At 40.6% G+C, this 19901-nt stretch overlaps 1 protein-coding gene across 5 annotated transcripts in view; it reads right to left on the reverse strand.

Moving 5' to 3' along the window:
- The window catches only part of PALM2AKAP2 (PALM2 and AKAP2 fusion), a 265897-nt gene that overhangs the window by 133160 nt on the left and 112836 nt on the right, over positions 1 to 19901 (reverse strand). For 2 of the 5 annotated variants that reach the window (XM_062625996.1, XM_062625997.1), the window contains exons 6-7: positions 14279 to 14380; positions 8532 to 9236 (exon numbers count right to left, since the gene is read on the reverse strand). The exons of 1 other annotated variant lie outside the window; for it this stretch is intronic. In XM_062625996.1, coding sequence (XP_062481980.1) covers positions 8532 to 9236; positions 14279 to 14380 — 807 coding nt within the window. The remainder of the gene's footprint in view (positions 1 to 8531; positions 9237 to 14278; positions 14381 to 19901) is intronic. 2 more of the 5 variants (XM_062625998.1, XM_062625999.1) reach the window with 1 other exon arrangement.

Below are 19901 nucleotides of genomic sequence, written 5' to 3' on the forward strand. Positions count from 1 at the left end.
CAGAAGTCTTTAAATTCTTTAGCAGTTATTTCTGGGGAATTTTGTATACCATATGGAATGCTTTCCTCAGTTAGGAAATAAGTTGACTCAGGACATACAGCCTGGCTGACCAAAGCCAATCCTTTATGTCCCACAGATATGAGAAGATGCCATGTGCTTCTGGAGCAACCAGCTCTGCAATATGCTTGGCAAAGTATCACAGGAGAAGGAAAGGGAACAGTGATGAGACAGTAACAGGTACAAAGAGTTAATATGTTGAAGCATCTAATAAAAATAACTCAGAGCAGTAGGGCACAGCAGTGGAGGAAAGGAAAAAAACAACACAACCCTGCTGTGGAGTTAGTACTTTTATTCTGTTATTGATACAGGCAGCTTGGTGCTGTACGTCCTTGAGATCACAGAGCATCTTGAAGAGTGGTAGTTAGAGAGAAACACAGTAAAAAGACACAGAAGTAGGCGCAGTGAAAAGGCAGATTTATTTACTAGTAATACTGTACAGAGAAAAACAAAAAAAGAGAGAAGCCATAGTTACAGCATGGCTGTTGCTGGCAGTGTTCTTGGTTTTTTTATTTTTGTGGTTTTTTTTGTACTCATTTTTTTAATCTGAAGAAAAAAACATAACAGTCAAAAAAGTACACTTCAGGTTACAAAGTACGGCAGCTATCCCCAGCAATTCTAATCCAGTGTTAGCACAGCAGTTTTACCCCAACAAAATGGGATCTTATTTACATTAGCTCACAAAGAAAGTGGGAGACTAAAGCTTAAAAAAAAAATCTCAACCACAACCTACATTCACCATAAAAGCTGCATTTTACACAACATTTTCTTGAACCCCTAAAAAAAGTCATTCTTTGTCTATGAAGTGAAAGTAGTTGGGAGGGACAGGAAACCTTTAGAAATGTTTTCTTTGCCTTTGCCCTGACCTGCTCTTTCTTGGCTACCTTTGCTGCACTCAGATTCAGTGGCCACTGGAAAAGCAAAAACCTCCCAAATGGATTCATCTCCTGTATCTACCCGTAAGCAGTGCCTGCATCCATACTTGCAAAATAACAGCGACAAAACTTGACCCCATCACCAGTAAAATACCTTAATCACAGACACTGGGATATTGACATATCCTCAAGGCCATCTCTAACCAGCACAGTGCTTCACACTTCAAGCAAGGTTTTAAGATTAGTGGAGCTTAAGTGTTGCATTCAATTGGGAATTTATACAGCTGGACAAAACTGTCTTTATTTTTGAGTTTACCTCTTTCTGACCAGCACATTGCCTTGGAGGAGCACCAGTAGCATTTTGGCAGCTGATTTTACTGAGAATGCCTTTGCATGCCGGATCAGCCTGTGGGGAAGTTCACATTTTTCTCCTGAAACCTTTACCCTGCCAACAGCAACCTGACAATCAGTGGGGGTGGCTTGTCTTCTGCTCCTATAAGTGGCTTCTGAATGACGGTATTTTATGCACTGGGGCATATCTAGCTCATATGGGCTTGGGTGGCTTAGTGTATTCCCACAGAAATGGAAAGAAAGACAGCAGATATACCTAAATAGTGAGATTTTAGTAGAACCCACTGTTTGGGCAACCCATGGGATTGATAGGGAGTAGATATGGAGAGCACTCCTCTAGTATGAAACCTGCCCTAGGAATCTAGGTAAGTATAGGAAAATGTCCAAATGCCAAGGACAGAATACTGTAATTTCTTTTTACTTGGGACTCACAGCAACAGGCCTGAGGTGAGGTTTAACTGTAATCTCTTTTCTTACCTCTCATTATCTTTGGTCATCAAAGACCACAAAAAGGGAAGCGGAGAAAGGAGGAAAAAAGGAGCATCTGAGCAATAGTGTCCAGAATGACAGCAAGTACACAGTCAGGGGAGAGGGAGAGTCTGGAATAGAGGTGTGCAGAGGAAAAACTTTGGAATTAAAATTTAACACTGCCTTTTTTATGTTGTATATGTGTGCAGGTTTGAAATTCACCGTCACCCTCTTCAGGCACTGGGGTTTTTGAGTTCCTGGAGGGTGTTTGTCTACTTTCAAACACAGTCAGCAAGGAGACCATGCTCTAAATCTGCCTCTGCAGAAAAGTGCACTAGTTTCACAACATCTTTTAAAAACTATCTAATTAAAGGAATGAGGAGACACAGATAAAGCAGCATAAGGCTTGCTTGTAGCATATTGTTTAAAGACCAGACCCTATAGGCTTTTGTGCATGTGCTTAGATTTCATTTGTCTGGGTCATCCCATTAACTTAAGAAGTGCTGTTTGGGTGCCTTATTTTATGCTCACAGGCAAGTCTTTAGGTCTTACAGACCTACTCAAAAGATATGCAAGGTCTAAATTCCAGTATGAATCACTAACATACTAATGCAAGTTAAAACTGTACAAATATACCCAAATGGGTGGACTTGAGTTACTCACCTAGTACTAAAAAATTAATTAAAATTCTTTGTTTTTTTTCTTTTTTAAATTTCTGGAATAGCTTAATTTTTAAAACAAACCCCTAAATCTTCATTTGAGAAGAATTTGAGAAAAAGTTGCAGGGAAGCTTTGCAATAGAGAACCAGCAAAGCCCCTCAAAATAAGAGAAGCTTTGGTGAACTGAAGGAAGGGGCTCAGAATTCTTCACAAGTTTGCCCTTAAAACAAACAGCCTATTCTTAATCCACTGAACAGCCTGAGTGAAACCACCACAGGAAAAAAGCTTAGATTTTATAAGACTCTTTGAATCCAGGAGGAAAAGAGCTCAATTTTATAATGGTTTCATTTTAAATACAAGTGGGACATTTGAAGAACTTCATGCACCCTTGTCACTATTTACAAGCTAAGTTATTATTATAAGTCTATATTACAAGTTGAATTTATATTCTCTTTGGACTGGATGACAATCCATTTATATTCTGAACTAAGTAAATTCAGCTTTTTCATATATCTTACTCTTTTAGATACAAAAATTACAGTCCACATTTTTGTTGGATATTGTCATAGCCTGCAACCCCTGATTAAGCTCAGAACTCAGGTTTACTCTTGCTGCCCAGAAGGCTCATGAAACATAATCTGAAGCAAATCCTAAACTTTCTAATAGACAGAAAGAACTGGTTGATTCTGAGTGAATTCAGAAAAAATAAAGAATCCACGTCTCAGCCTGTGGGAAAATACTCTACTTTGTCTAAATGATTTAATTCTATTCTTTCCAGTGGCCCATCTTTTGCATTTTGAAATCTAATATTGGATAAAGTATGACAAAATGAAAAAACTTATAGTTCTCCTATTTAGCCTTACGTCTCTACTATTGCCTACCGTGTTGGTCTTCTAGATAAATTTGTTTAGCTATAGAAAGCATAGGTCCAACTCTTTCTGTGAAATACATTTACTTATTTAATGGTGTTCATAGCAGGTATATTGGATTCTACTTTTCTAACTTTACTCTTTAAAAAGTGTTGTGATCCTGATTCCTGAAGAAAATTGTGGTTAGGTCTACAGAAGATCCCAAGAAGCTGGGCACTGTCATAAATGTATGAAAAAGTTCAAAGGTTCAATGTCATGGCAAGGATAATATTCAGAAACTCAATCCCTGTTTAGGGCTTGTATCTCATTACAAAAATATTTATTCCTTAAAAAAATACACAAATGTAAAATAATACATTTTCTATTATATCCCCACATACTTTCCAAGTATGCAATTTGGATGTTGAGCTACATCAAAGGATATAACACTTTTTATTTCTCTAGCAACTCTGTATGCTATCTTTCTGCTCTAATTTCTTATACTTCTATAATTTTAAGCATGAAGAATCAGTAGTGAACTTAGGTACAGTGGCAGGGGACTAATGTACTAACTGTTTGGGAAGTCCCACTTAATATTTGCTCATGCTGTGGTAGCAATGCTGACTCAGGACCTGATCCTACCAGGTGCTAAGCACCATTTCGTTTTGTTTCAGCAGAAGCAACAATACTCAGAGTTAACCTCTAGGATTACACCACCCTGGGCAAACTCAGCAGTGCATAGAATAGGTACAGGTACACAAATAACAGCCAAACTACACACTGTGTTAATCATTCATGCCCTGATCTTGCAGACATTTACACACATTCTTACTGTAGGTAGTCCTGTTAACTGAAATAGGTCTACACACAGCAGAATTGGGTGTATGTGTTTTTGTTTGCTGAAGTCTTCTATTGCACTGGTAAAGGTATGCTTCATGGAGAAGGGCTTGCACACACTTCTTTTGATGGGGATTGTAAGATAATGTTGTGTTTATACAGCTTTGGAATACAGCCTGCATGTTTTGGAAGAAAAATAGGGAAAGGAAAGATAGAAAAAGAAGAAGGAAACTCAAGAGTGCTAAGGCAAACTGTTAAATGGCACATCATACCTACTTTGTCATTCATTTAGATGATAACATCACAAAGGCAGAACAGAGGAGTTCTGTAAACATATACCATACAGTACATCAGCCACAGGAAATTAAAATAAGAAAACAACCCTGTAATTCTTTTCTTTCTGTATTGATATTCTTGTAATTGAAAGAGATTGCCTAGCCACTAATCATAATGCTGTGGTTTTTGATTTGTATTTTTCTTCTGTTAGGAAAAAAAAAAAATAAAAGAAGGAATGGATGTAAATTGCAGTGGTTTGCAAAAGAAATAGTTCCTGAATGCAAATGAGGGACAACGTGGAAAGTGGGTTCATAGAAACTTAGAAAATATTAAATATAAAAAAGTTTCATAGGTTACTTTTTCACAGTCTAGGAAAAGATACAGTGAAAAGAGGGATTTTTTGTTTTTCTTAAAAAAGTTAAGGCGAGCAGTTTTTTTGTGGCAAAATGCTATCACTGAACCAGTTTCTGACTCTACTTTTTTTTGTATTCCCTAATAATGAAATTGAGAATGTACATGTGATGATGTAAGTAAAACAGACAGGGGTTTTGCTTAAAATGATACAAAAAAACCCTCCCTTAATGTTCCTTACAAAAATCTCTCTCTGCTTGACCACAGAGCAGACCTCTTCCTTTGTGCCTGATTGTACATGAATTTCCACCGGCAGCTTCCTATCTGAGGGCAAAGGGAAAACCAACCCCTTTGAAGCCCAAAGCAGCCCTGGAAAACCAGTTTACATTCATCGGCCTAGGCTAACACATCTGAATTCCCCATAATTTGGCTGCAGGCTAATGGCTAGAAGGGACAAGCTGATGTCAAAGCATGGCTGCTGTCCTTGTGGAGGAGGATGATTGGAGTAAGCGTGTTTCAGCTGGTGTAGCTAAAGCCCTCGAAGTTCAGACTCATTTGTTTCTGTTTTGTGTTTTTTTCTGACCTCAGACATGGAACTGCCTTTGACCGGTAAAGACAAACTCTATGCAGGCAAACCATTAGCTTTTCTGGATCTATCAGGGCCCATTAACCATGAAGTTCATATAAATATACAAAAAAAACCGGGCCTTCCTAGGCACTCAAAGTTAGCTACAAGTACTGAGAAGTAGGTATTTGACAGTATTAAGGTTTAAGGCTTGTGCTCTGCTTCTAACCACTAAAGGGCCACTTCTGGACTCTTGCATGCCACTATCTCCCTGCCACATTGTGCCTCAGATGGTGCAGTGGTCTCAGAGACATTCTGGTCCCAGCCTCAGCAAGCATCTCCCAGAGCCGGCCACTGAGGGAGTCATCCCCAAAATGCTGAGTCAGTGCTGAACCAGAAAGTCATCTGACAAGGAAGCACATGGCTGAAGAAATGCATGGACAGAGCTGGTTAGGATAGAGATGACACCCTGAATTTTCCAAGCAGAAGGCTTTGGGGAAAAAATGTGCATATGGGAGAGAAGCAGCAGGGCAAAAAGCATTGGGCCGGGTAGACACTGGGAGGCCAGGTGGCATCACACCTGGAGAGGAAAGAGTGGTAATTGTGGTAATCAAGGAGATGACCGGCCAGGCCAGGAGGAGATGGCTGAAGTATTTATTTTTGAGCATTACTGATGAGATGAACAGTCCTCAGAGTGAGAGAACTATTGCAAAGCATGCCTGGCTCCTACAGCATTCATGGGTTGGGGAAAGATGGAAAGAGCTTCACCCTTTATGTTGCAGTGCTTTAGGGTCCTAAATGTGCCTGGGGACAGCCTTGCCAGTCCTGTTGAAAATTCAGGGTCTTGTTTTAAGAAACGTCAAGATTTCTGGGGAAAAAATTAAAAAAACCCACCCATACAATCCAACTGAATAAACCCCAAATACAGGTTGCTAGTTTCCAACAAACAGCCACCAGATCTGTTGTCACAATGAGGGGCTCTGTGGCCATTCCCCTCTTTGATAAAACCGAATCACCTAAGCCTGAGTCAAGGGATGATATGCAGAGCTTCTTTGGGTGAATTTGGTCCTTCTCCCATCCCAAAGCCCCTGGAGGAGGTGGGGGGAGTGTGCAGAAGTCTGTTAAATCTAGCCACTGCAGTGATATGGAGGCCAGCAAAATTTCTGCAGATGTCATACAGATGTGGCTGTCTTTTCCTACTATCTGCTTGCTTTTCTTTTTCATGACTGTCACCTGGGCAGTGGTAAGAAGTTACACTGACCAGCTCCATACTGACAGCTGAGTAATCTAACACAGGAACTGCCTTTGCATGATTTTGTGTGTATGTTTTTAGTGTGCCTCATGTTACCACCACCATGAACAAGTGTCTTTTTTAGTGGCACAGAAAGAAAAGAGTACAGAGCGAGAACTCTTTAATCGGATGCTCTGAACTAACAATTAATGCAGTAAAAGCACCATCCAAGAATGAACAAAGATATCATAGGAACCACCTCAGACTGAAAAGAGGTTTTTTTTTTGTTTTCCTTTTTTTTTAAATCCTTTTTTCTTTTCTGTTTCAGTTGCTGTTATTGATTTTTGAAGTCTGATAGTTTCAAAGACACTTCAAAATGATATTTGGTACTTTTTAACACTATCAGAAAACACAAATCCTGATTTTTAATCCCACTTCTGTAGTTATAAATCCAGACTAACTCCACCAAAGTGAATGAGGCTGCACTTAAGCAAAACCAGTGTGAGACAAGAATCAGGATCGTAATATCTGTGCTAAAAAGCTGTCTGCTTTTTCACTGTAGTTAGAAGAATCAAAGGACTGAGAAACAAAGAAACATCTACTGATTTTGGATGCCTTTCCCTTTTTAGACTTACACCTTGAGCTGTTTTTAACAGGCCTTATTTTCAGAGGACAGGTGAAGAAAGATTTTTTTGGAACTCAGGCCTCTTTGAAGTGTCACACATGGGAAAATGAAGCATCCAAAACCACCAGTGGTGTTTGAAAGTGTTAGCCTTGCAGCTGTAGGATCCCCAGAAACAGCTGCTCCAACAAAACTCCAGTGGGCTTTCACAGGAGTTTTACCTGGGAAAGTAGGGCAGGATCACACTGATCACCTTTCATTGTGTAGATGCACTGGAGAGATGCTCTATGAGAAGCTACACTTCCCTAAGAATGAGAAAATAGAACTCTGGCCCTGCCCTGCCCCTATTCCAGTGCTGAGAATCTCAGAACTGAATCTGCTGGGAACAGGGTCAGACTGTGAGAGAAGTTCATTTATATTCTAAGGAAACAGAAAGTATCTCTCATCTACTGGAGTTCAGTGGAAAAACTTCATGTATAAACATTGGCAGAGTTACTGAAAGGCAAGTAATTAGATCAGTGACTCCATTTCAGTTAGTGTGACAGCTGCATTTTTTCCATGTCAAACTAATTCCAACTGTAATTTGGGGAGATAAAGTACACATACAATACTGTAATCTGGAAGATCTATGTAAGGCAAAATCATCATTCATATGTTTTCTTGAAAGAATAATTAAGGTCCATTTTTGGTATCACCAATAAGCAAAATGGCTGATGGTTTTTTCTGATATGGCAAAATAAATTGGAAAGTTACTATAAAAAGAAAACCAACTACGCAAACTTTTTGGGAAAGACCAGTCTGAGTTTTAGCAAAGTAAAACAGTAAAATGATCTAAGCCTTCCCCCAAGAAATAAAAAATAGGATCTATAAAATAAAGTTTAAATGTGATTTTTCTTAAAAAAGAGAAGCAATATTTTTTTTAAGGCTTCTGTATCTGGCTGCTGTGAAGCTCAGAGTCCCACAGAATCCTAGGAATCTGATCAAGCATGCCAGATATCCAACAAAAAATGTAAAAAGTGTTTCCATTATATATATAAAATATATATATAAATCAAATAAATATGAAAACATTTGCTCCATTTCCCATTAATCTCTCACTCTGCAATATTAAGGGGAAAAAAAAGCCAACAACAAAAAAAGAAGCAACTTTTCCCACCCCTCCCAAACCCCAAACAGTAAGTCTGGAAAAATAACTGTGTGCTCCTCTTCCTGAAGAACTAGAAAGCAAAGCAACCCAACTGCAAGGCAATGGAGGCATTCACTTCCAGTTCACAGTATTGCAATTAGAAGTACAGTGAGGTCTAGGTAAGTGACGGAGCAGGAGCTCCCCGGAGTGGGGAAGGAGTTCACATGATAATACAGCATTGACAGCGCTTTTTCTTTTGTGTACCTGGGGCAGCTTCCAAAGGCAGGCTCTCTTCCTTACCCTCGGGAGAGGAGGGCTCTGTCGTGTCCGACAGGGGCCTGCCAGAGACCAGCTCAGCAGCGTTCCCATCCATGGTGGAGATGTCTGTCACTGTCTTCTCTCGCAATGACTTCTCGTCATCTTCATCAATCAGGACTAGCTCTGCCTTGATGGTCTCATCATAGCCCAACACTTTCTTTGTCTCCTCTTCATCATCAATGTTCTGGTAGCCCATAAATATCATTGTCACTGGCTGGTCTGTGCTGGCCTCTGGGGCTTCACCACCACAGGGTTTGTCTTGGGTCTGAGGGTTCACAGCATGCCCTTTGCTGGGTTTGTGTATCATTTCCAGCTTTGCCTCCTTGAAGAGCATTTGCTCCTTCATATGGCTAAGGTTTCCATCGGCTACCTCATTTCTGTCTGACACGGTCATTGTTTCATACCCTCCTTTTACACTTGATTGTCCAGCTTTTTGCATAAGTTCATCTACGTCCTTTGAGCTTAATTTATGTACTCCATTTTCTACCACTGTGCCACCAGAGTGAACCTCATAGACTACCTTGGTACCATCATCATAGACTTTGAATCCTCTTTGATGGGCCTCATCTGGGCCAATAGGTGAAGCAGAGACAATCTTGGTCTCTCCTGTCTGTTTGTCTTTCTCCACATTAATTTCCATGGTGCACAAAGCTTAAATGAAAACAAGAGAGGAAGTGCATGTTACAACAAAAAAAGCCAGTGAACGGTTAATTGCCAAACAGACAAAGAAAACTACGGTGCCCCTTTTCCTACCTCCTGCTTCTAAAGGCCAAGCGTTCTACGTTAGAGGTGGGATGCAACACTGTGGACAGAAACAGTTATTATACTATAGCTTTTTATGCAGCTGGAGGCTAGCATACCTGTGGCAAACAGGACCTAGTCTTCCAGCTCAATCTGCATGGAGCTGTTTCTGATCAATCAGGAGCACCAAGAGCACTTGGGTTAGGTGCAATTTAGACAAAGGAAGGTGACAGCATGCAGGTTGCCCTCAACCTTTCTGGACTTGCCTCAAAATTCAGATAGAAGCTCATCTCCAGGAGCCTCACTATTCTCTTTTTCATTCTCTGCCATCAAACTGACAAGTTAGCTGGTAACAAGTTTTGTTTACTGCAAATTAACCCCCAGAATGTTTTACTATCAATGATTGTTCTTGCTTAACTCTTCCATCTGAAGCATTCAAAACATTTTATAGAGGAGAAGAAACATTGTTTACCCTGTTCTACAGGTGGGAAAACAAAATCACACACAATGGGATAAATTCTCCCTCAGATGCATGGCAGTGCAACTCTCTCAGCTTCCACCAAGGCATTGACAGTGACAGTGACTTCTGCTTGCAAGTTAAGAGAATGTACAAAATGGCCAAGAAGTGCTCCGTTGTTTAGTTGGTGTACTAAGCACCACTGCCAAAGATGAAGGAAAAAGTAATAATAAACTGATTTTCAAAGCGTCATGAAACAGCAGGTGAAAACGTGTGTGAGGAATGCGGCTTTAGAATAGCAAAGAAGCTTTTATTGTATCAGTTAAGAAAGACGCAGTAACAAGATGAAAATTGTAGAGACCACACAGTAGCAATAGGTGGGCAGTCTACACTGCTCTAACTCCCATTTTGAGAGGTGGTGGCATCTCACTAGACAGCTTTTCAAGGAAAAATGTGCAAAGGTTTCACAGACTTTCCAGAAGGGTTGTGTTTTTAAGCATTCCTTATATGCAGATGAAGACATTTTGGCATCTGGACAGACATCCACAGACACATAATTACAAATTACCACAGGCAGTGACAAGTGTTTGTGAAACTTATGGTGACCGTTTCCACCAATGAACCTTATAATTGTGATTTGTCTTACCTGGGGACACTGCAAACTGACATCTTGTTTTTTTCCCCTGATTTATTTTCAACTGAGTACAGAATATCCTTGCCTCAAAAACCAATGTAGCTTGGTATGCTTGTATTTTAAAAAAATGAATTAAAAATTACTTTTGCATTAATAGATTCCATTAGTCTTATTATTCACACAGAATAGTATTTTCTTTTCTGGATCTTTAAAGCAAAGTATTTAATCATCAAAAGGAAGTTTATTATGATTGTGCACCACGATTCCCCCCATAGTTCTAGACTTTGCGCACTGCTTAACTGGGTGCATGCTGGCCTCTGCAAGGTGGCCTCCTCTGGCCCCTGGGTGCGCTGTCTAGTGGGCAGCCCAGCCAAACGGGGGGTCTGTCCGTCTATGTGCTGTGTGCATCTGCTGAGACCTTGGTCAGCCCTGGCAGGACTGGTTTGGCCAACTGCAACACCATACAAACTCCTGCATGGAGGCAGAGGACAGAGGTGCCACGGGGTGAAGGGGCCTTGCTGCCTCTGAGAGTGATGCATTGCTGAAGGTTGGAGTGGGCTGTGGATCTCACTTTGGCTATTGCAAGATAGGGAAATATCCCTAAGGACCACATTTTGCCACTGCTTTGCAAGGTTTATGGGCTAACTGTGTCCATAGCTGTCATGACCCTGAGCACAGGTCGCCCATTTTCACAATGAAGCAGGGCTAGCTGACAGAGGGGAGATTTAGATTAGACATTATGAAGAAACTTTTACTGTGAGGGTGGTGAAGCACTGGCACAGGTTGCCCAGAGAAGCTGTGGCTGCCCCATCTCTGGAAATATTCAAGACCAGGTTGGACAGGCCCTTAAGCAACCTGGACTAGAGGGAGGTGTCCCTGTCCATAGCAAGAAGATTGGGACTAGGTCCCTTTAAGGTCCCTTCCAACCCAAACCATTCTATGATTCTATGATTCTGTGATTTCAGTTTTCTGATCTCCCTCCGAATCTGTTTTTTCTTGAAAGCGTTCATGCCTGATTGCCCCAGAGCAGGCCAAGCAGCTAGGAGGAGGAGGAGGCTGCAGGGGTGAAAGCTGGGCTCTTCTCCAAGGTGTGTGGCAGCCATCATGGACTGGAACAGGAGAAATTTAGGTTGGAAATAAGGAAAAACACTGTCGCTCCAGAGCTGGAAGCAATTAAACCCTGAAGGAGGTTGCTCTGAGGAGCTGTGGCAGACTGTACCATGGTGTGGCTAAGAGAGCAGCTGGCATGGATCATTTGCTTGGGACTGTTCCTGCCCAGGAGCTAATTGGTGAGTGCCCTGCAAGTCTTGTGCAAGTACCTCTGCCCTGAAGCCTTTAATTCAACTTACAGAGGTAATGAAACAAAAATATGTAGGTGCCATCACCCTGGAATTTGTACCCTTCTAGGGGCAATTTCTCTGGAAGGGGTGAGAGGGATGAGGAAAGGAAGAGGAATTATGTTTACTGGCTTGTTACCCCAAGCCATGGGGAAGTGGACCCTGAACATTGCTGTTCAGGCATATATTGTTCAATAACTTCCAACACTGCAGAGGTAAGTATAGAGGTTGGCTAGCCTATGGTGAAGAGGTTAAAGCTGACACTTTTGCATGTTTTCTAGTGACAGCCAGCTGAACTGAAGAGATGAAGGATGAGGTAGCAACAGCATGTTCAGAAAATCATCTCTAACAGGCAAAAACATTCCTCATTTGTCCTGAACACCACAGCCCTGCAGAGGAGGCACTGCCAGCTCACTGACCCACCCACCTTCTTCTTGATGAGAAGCAGCATCCTGAGCTCCCCTGTGGAGATCATGTGCTTCTCCTCTTTTTTGAAAAATAACAGTATTATCTGAGGCATGATTTTTCAGTAAAGACTGCTTAATTTCCTGTGAAATAGTTGAGTGCCTTGTTATTGCACTTAGTTTTAGTGCAGAAAAAGGTGTAATCTGCCAGGCCTCCCCTATTTTGACGAAACAAATTTCTTCCGGCAGTGTGCATTAAAAGAAAGCTTGTATAGTGGGCCTGAATTCAGAAACAGGGAAAATCTGATAGTTAAATAACGTGGGCTTGGCCATATCCGTTTCAGAAGAGTTGCAAGATACATCTTTTTGTCTATGGCATGGAGTACTGGTAAGAAACATCTTACCTACTAGGGAGACTTTGGCCAACAAGTTCTAGCACTGATTAGACATCCTATTGGCTGACCTGATCTAGAAAGTTAACAGGTATGGTCCTTGTGCAGCTTATGTTTGGCTCATTTGGTTAAGTTTTTCCACTAGCAACATTTTCTTTTCATTTCTACCATGATTTCAGCAGCAGTGTTTTAGATATTGGTATAACATGTGGTTTATCACCTGGCATAGGCATCACATTAAAGCTACTTGTGCAAGTAAATGCATAGCATGCTCAAGTTTTTTAGAAAGCTGTTTAATAGGGAAATACATTGCCATAGGAGAAGTGGGTAACTGAACTTGGCTAACCTGCCTGTATGCATAGTGCTCAATCTCTGCAGGAAAACCTAGCAGCCCAGCTTGTCAAAGTAGCTGAAAAATGAACTAATGTAGATTTCTAAAATGTCTTTATTTAACTAGAGCTTATTTATGGCAAAATGTGCTCTATTAATACAACACAAAACTATCTGGTTTTTGAGTTGGGACAGAAAGCAGTACTTGAAGATGACAGTCTGTATTCACAAATATGAGTTTTCTGCAAAAGCTTTTATTAGAAAGTAACATGATGCAGTACTTCATGACAGTAAGATCCCAACATGCAGATGGAATGAGCTGGCTTCTGCCAGTTTTGTGGGTTCAGAGGCTGTTCTTTCAAAGAAAAAAAATTTCAATAGTCTTTGAGCTTGTTTTAAGATGGATGTTTACAGTCTACTTTTAGGCACATATGCTGATGTTTTTTCTTTACCCTATTGCACCACACAATACTCTTATCAAGGACTATGTGAAAAAGTCTTGTGTGTCATCTGAAGAATGAAAGAAATTGTTTCCTTGGTGTTGACAAATAGCACAAAACACACAGGGAAAAGCTTGCTTTTAAGACAGATTAGGGAAAGTACTGGTGGAAAGGAAGTTTTTGGAACGGCTTGCGACATGACTTCTGAACAAAATGACATATGCTGTAGCTGTATACAGTGTCTTAGCTCCAGACATAGCTTTGCTATGCTTGTTAACCCATCCTTCAAGTATCCTTCCCACTCCTTAGGACACCTTTTAAGTAGCCACCAACAATTTGGTCTTGAGATAGGGAATACATTGTTTAGAAAAAGAAGGATCTTGAAAATGAGAAAAACATACAGCTTTTAACAATCATGTTGTTACATTTAAGACATGTACTGAATCTGAAACAAAAAAAGTTAGAAATTTCTCTGTATGACTCCAAGCACAAAACATGTCATAATTCTCCCCACCTTTTCCCCAATAAGAAAGAATGGCATATAAATAAGTATAAAATAACATAAACTTTTGAAGCACATGTGGGGTCCTGTGAGTATCTCTTTTTCTCATTCATCTTAATGGGAGCTGCACGGATACAATGGAGGAGACAAAACCTTGGCCTAGGTACCATATATTTGTATCTGATGAAGAGATGGAAAGAACTGAATGTTTCTATGTAAAAACCTGGACACATTTCCTATCCCACTTCTGTGTAGCTCATTGTTTTGAAAGTAGTACATTGTTTTGAAAGTACTCATTACTGCTCAAAAAGCCTTGATTTATTTACAAAATACAAATCAAGTGGCATTTCCTAGCATTTAAATGATATCAGGACACCAAACCCATTAAGGTAATATAACAAATAAAGTTCATGGCTACTGGACTGGTATTATAATACTTTGTTCCTTGAGACTTACCAGCTACTCTGCTTGCTGCGTCCCACCCAGGAACTGGCTCTGCTGTTCGTGAATAGAGGGTTGGGAGTTCAGGGATCTGGGAGTAAATGTAATTTACTGCATCTGGTGTCAGAGAACAGGAAACAGTTAGATTCGTGCTTTGAGCTCCAGTGGCTTATTGCTTAGACAGCAGTGTTGTCAGCCCTGACAATAGTCACTGGAGCTTTGTACTAGATAATTGGATCAAAGCAAACAAAGTGCAGAGTCACTGTCGTGTGATTGGTGTTCAATAGACTAGCTGAGGCAGGAGGGAATGGGTCCAGATGACTCAAACCTTATGTCAATTGAACACATAAAATTATTTGCCAGGAGGTTCTGGATTTATGAAGTCCATGACCTTTAAAATGGGAGCGAGAGTGGAGGAAGTTAAGGAGCAAACCTAACGTCATACCCAGAATACATGACATTTCAAATACACACAAAAGGCTAAAAATGGTAGTGTTGACTGAGTTGGGTAAAAGTCCACTTTGCACTGGCTTTTTGTTTTTAAAGCTGAAATCTTGTTAGCAATGAAATTAATTACATATAGATACTGATAGGCTGCCTGTTATGACCTTCAGTAGGTATTAAGTGCCTGCCAGTGCTGCAGTGCCATTATTCATTCATAAAACATGGACTAGTAGAAAGCTATCTTAAAGGACTGACTTGTTTTACACTTGAGCTTATGATTGTTTTGAATAAGCGAAATATGTTTTTTAGAAGTGGGATTAAATAAATATACAAATATTTACCAGGAGATGTTTTGTGGCTTGGTTAAATATAACTATATAGTATATACTGTTATGCTAGGATTCAGTGGCTGAACTGAAAGAAAATCTCAGAGGAGAGATGTGCTAATAACTGACTTAATGTTTAGGCACCAAACCAAAAAGAAAAACAAAAACCCACAGCTTTTCCCATCAACTGGAAGTGTTTTCATTTTTTGTATGGAAAAGGTTTAATTTCTATTCAAACATAAGATCCTATCTGGTGTGAAACAGAGCATCTTTTTTCCTCCAAGGGTATTTTGCTGCTACAATATATAATTTAAGTTGCTGAGCCCTTCGTGCAGCCTAGTCCATGTGTCAAGGTAGGAGGCAGAATCTGCCTTCCTTGGTGCCTCTTGTTGTAGGCAGCTGAGATTAGAAGATCAGTCCAGACCATAAAAGTGAACTGGTAAAAGGAGAGAGAAAATGAAATGTCCTGCTGTAGGCTGCTTGACTGCATCTGGTGAGGGGAGATACTTTCATCACGTTCCCTATAGCTAACACCCATATATATCATATTTCAGTGGACAAATGGCAGTCTTGTGCTTTTATATTTTCAATGCATAGTTTCCTCAAAAATTTTTATTTTTAACAGTGGAGCCTAGGAGAAATAATTGTTTAGGACACAGCTGACTGAGGAACAGCCAGCAATAGCTTTTTTCTTTTGCGGAGTGTCTTGCATCTGATGAGAAACTGGTACAATGCTTGATGTTGTTATTCTGGGAAATATCATCAGAAAATGAGCAGGCCATTATTGAAAACTGAAGCAATTTCTCAGAAGAAAAAAGTAGGGACTGTGTTTCTAGGCCAGAATAAGAAGGCAGTTTGTATTCTGAAAACAGCAGAAATTTATTGATTATTCATCCCATGGAGCATACTGCTGAAACACTGGTTTCCGTACATGCTCATCCAGCAGCTTGAGTGACAAACTTATCTGTCTACATGTGGCTGTAATCAGCGCAGACTTGTGCCTCTTAACTAATCATCCTTACTTCTTTTGAAGTCAATGAGAATAAATAGGCATGGTTAGGGTACAGTTCTCATCCTGAGGCTCTGAGGAGGCAAACCCTCGAAAATGTTTGGGTTTTGCCAGTGCCTGTACAGGGAACTGAGCTGACCAGCCTGGACACCAGCATTGCTGATGTCTAGCAGTACGCAAGATCCATTGTATAGTTTGATGGTGAAACCCTCGTTTTAACGATGTACATGTATGTCTGTGGATCTTAGAAAGTTTTTGATTGTTTTTTTTTTTTTTCCTCCTGTGTTAGGAGACAATACTTTGGTAAGTGTTAGTTGCTGTTAATACTGACTCAGTTTAGAAACTTCTCTTGATGTTAGTTAGAGTAAAATATTAAAAAATCAGCTTCAGGGCTCCTGACAGCCTCTAATTATTGTCCTGAGAAGGAAGCACTATGTTGGGGGAGAGGGGTTTGGGGGGTGAGCATGGGATTCTCATGTACTTTCTTCTTCTGGCATGTGTCAAAAACAGGTTATTTGAGTAGAAGAAGTTTGGGCTTGGTTGATCCTGCCAGTTCTTTTCTTGCCCTCCCTCCCTCTAAAAGAAAGTGAGCATGCTCATTGCCCTTTTTCTCACTGGCAACAACGTCTGTTTCATTTAGCACCTTTAAAAAGGATATAAGAGATCCATTTTATAAGGAGTGGGTGAGATGCAAATTAGCAATTTGTTCTCATGAGAAGCGAGGCAGAACATAAATTAAAGCATTTGAACTGACTGTATTAAATAACTTCATTTCAACCTTTGATGAGTTATTAATATCTAAGGATGACATAAAACAAGTTCTCTGGCTTTTTGTACTATTTACAACAAACTGTTTTAGGACTATGGCACTCTTCCATATTGTCAGCGAAGCGCTTAGGAAAACATATGGGGTAAAATAATCCTTCAAGGGTGCTTACACAAAACTAAACCTTCAGAACTGCTCAGAATAAATCCCACACAGAGGCTTGTGGCCAAATGTCAGATGAGCTCATTTTCAAAGGGCTGGATTGTCTTTAAAATGTCTGACTACTACTAAAATCAGTGGTAGGTCTTTTGTAAATACTGGCTCCAAGGGCAGGGCTGTTCCACATGTAAAACCCTAAGGCCCTTCACAGGGGTACAACCGAGATTATGACCCTCTCACCACGTTTCTGAGACTAGAAGGTTTAAGCAAGAAGCTTTGCTAAAAGCTGAATAGCCTGTTTCTGACTTAGTGAATCACGCTTTAAACAACTAACTTGAGGGGTAGATTTCACAGCTGACCTGTATATCTATAAGCAATAGGGTGGATGAATGCAGCTAACAGAGCAATAAGGAATGCTCCCTAAGCCTTTCCAAAGGCAAGAACCCTAAATTCAGCCACCTAAAGTGCATGTATACCTCCCAGTGAGGATGACAAAGCCAACAAAACCTTACTTTGGGTGATCAAAGAAGTCTTGGGCCAACGGAACCTGGTCCTCATGGGTGGCTTCAGTTACCCAGACATTTGTTGGGGGAAAAGAAAAAAAATGGCACACAAGTTGTCCATGAAGTTCCTGGAATGCTATGAGATCTGCCTCCTGCTACAGATGCTGGATGTGCAAACTAGGAGCAGCACATTGATAGATTTACTGCTCTCAAATTGAGAAGACTTTCTTAACAACGTAAATAGCAACGATAGCCATGGATACAGTGACCACAGCACTGCGGAGTTGAAGATCCCGCTGAGCACACCGAAGACCAGTAGTAGGACAAAGACCCTGAATTTTAGAAGCACCAACTTCAATATGCTCAGAGCCCAGCTGTGAGGGATTCTATGGGAAGCATCTATGGATGGTGAAGGAGCCTGTCAGTGATGGGAGTTATTCAAGAATATCTGCTGAAACTACAAGAATGGTGCATCCTTTACAAATGGAAAGGAAGAAGGCTGAATGGAAGACCACCTTGGCTTAAGAATGAGTTTTTAGGTCTAACTAAATGCAAAAAAAAAAAAAAAAAAGCAGCATACCAACTATAGAAAGAGAGCCAAATAGCGATTGAGGACTACAAGATCCTTGCTAGGGCATGCAGAGATGCAGTCGGGAATGCTAGGTCTCAGCCAAATCTGAAATTGCCAAAAGATGTGAAGTACAAGAAGTAAAAGTTCTTCAGATTTGTGAGCAGTTAGCAGAAGCTCAGGGAAGATACAGCCCCATTGCTAACACAACAAGAAAATAAGTCCTTAACAATGCTGCCAAGGCAGATGTTCTCAATACCTTCTTTGAGCCCCTGTCCCTACTGGCATAGACCCCAAATGATAAGATCAAGTAGCTACAATAACTCATATGTTGACCTGCCATTAATGGGTAAAGAGCTGGTCTGTGGCCTCTTGTAAAGATCTCTCCAATGGCTGACATTGTTGGAAGGAGACTTTCTATACTCTTTGAAAGTCATGTAGATAAAGGTGTGTCCCTGATGACTGGAAGAGGGAAAATGTCATACCCATCTACAGGAAGGGAGCAAAAGAGGACCTAGGATAGTAAAGGCACATTGGTCTTACTTCACCTCATACGAAAGTGATGGATGAGTCCTTCTAGAAACTGCTACAAACTAAATGAAGCAGGTGATTGAGAAAAGTAAGCATGGGTTTACTACGGGCAAATCATGACAGACTAACCTGATTACCTTCTACAACAGAATAACATCTTCTGTTGACATGGGGAAATCAGTGGATGTTGTTTACCTGTACTTCAGCGGAGCTTTTGACACTGTTTCCCACAGCCTTTTCCTGGACAAACAGGCAAGTTACTGATTGGATAAGTGGTCTGTGAGATGGGCAGGAAAGGCTAACAGGCTGAACTCAAAGGGTGATGATCAATGTTTTTTACTCAGGTGGCCAGAAGTGGTGTAACTGTGGCAGCCATCAATACAGACCAAATTAAAGAGTTACTTAAAACACTGCAACTGAAAAACAATCACTGATGAATTTTTACAGGGCACATGGAAAGCACTCTGCAAAGATGTGTACTTGACTCCTCTGAGGGCACGTTTGTCTGATTTTTTGTTGGGTGCACAGCTGATCAAGATCAGAGGAGAGAAAATCAGAAGTCTCTAAGCAATATGCTGGGAACTTAATCTTTTCAGAGCCACATGTTTGCTAAATATACACTAATACACATCAAATTCAAACAGAGTTTTATGCAAACTGCAGAGTTAATGTAATTGTGGCTTTTGTACATTGGCTGAAGTAGCATGTGGTTGCATATAGATGGCCAAAGACTGCAAACAATGAATTTACCCCTGAGGCAAATTCAACAGCCAAGGGAGTTACATCAGATTTTAATGTGTCTTTGGGTTTATATTTACATTGAGCCATAAACATAGACACATGCAGACCAAGAGCTCTCTCCATTTGTTCATGATGTGCATAAAGCATAACACTACCAAATGACTAATTTTGACCTAAGCAGCAACAGATGATGTCATTCCTAGCATCGTCTCAGGTCTTGTTTAACAGGGAGTTTATCAGTGACAAAGGCACCAAGGAGCTGGCAGAAGCACAACTACAGGTGAGAGGGCACCAGACTTCAGCCTCAGCATTTCAGCTCTGCTTTCTCTGTGTGATGATGTATGAAGGCAAAGTGTGTTTATACCTTGGAAAACATGGGATTTGCACTTATTGTTTCTGGATGACTGCAAGCTCAGAAGTATGCATTGCCAAACAACTGTTTTCTGGGAAGGGTGAGAAGGACACAGAGAGTCACTTGATCAGCCACTGGTGTTCACCACCACTACTTCCCTTTCCTTGTAGCCTTTGCCTGAACCCCTCAGGGATCTAGTTGTGCTTTCTGCACACTCAAAAACTCCGTCATCACTGTAT

Source organism: Pezoporus occidentalis, unplaced genomic scaffold (genome assembly GCF_034315485.1).
Source record: "Pezoporus occidentalis ecotype Australia unplaced genomic scaffold, CSIRO_AGI_Poc_V1 ctg286, whole genome shotgun sequence".
In the NCBI taxonomy this organism is placed as follows: domain Eukaryota; kingdom Metazoa; phylum Chordata; class Aves; order Psittaciformes; family Psittacidae; genus Pezoporus; species Pezoporus occidentalis.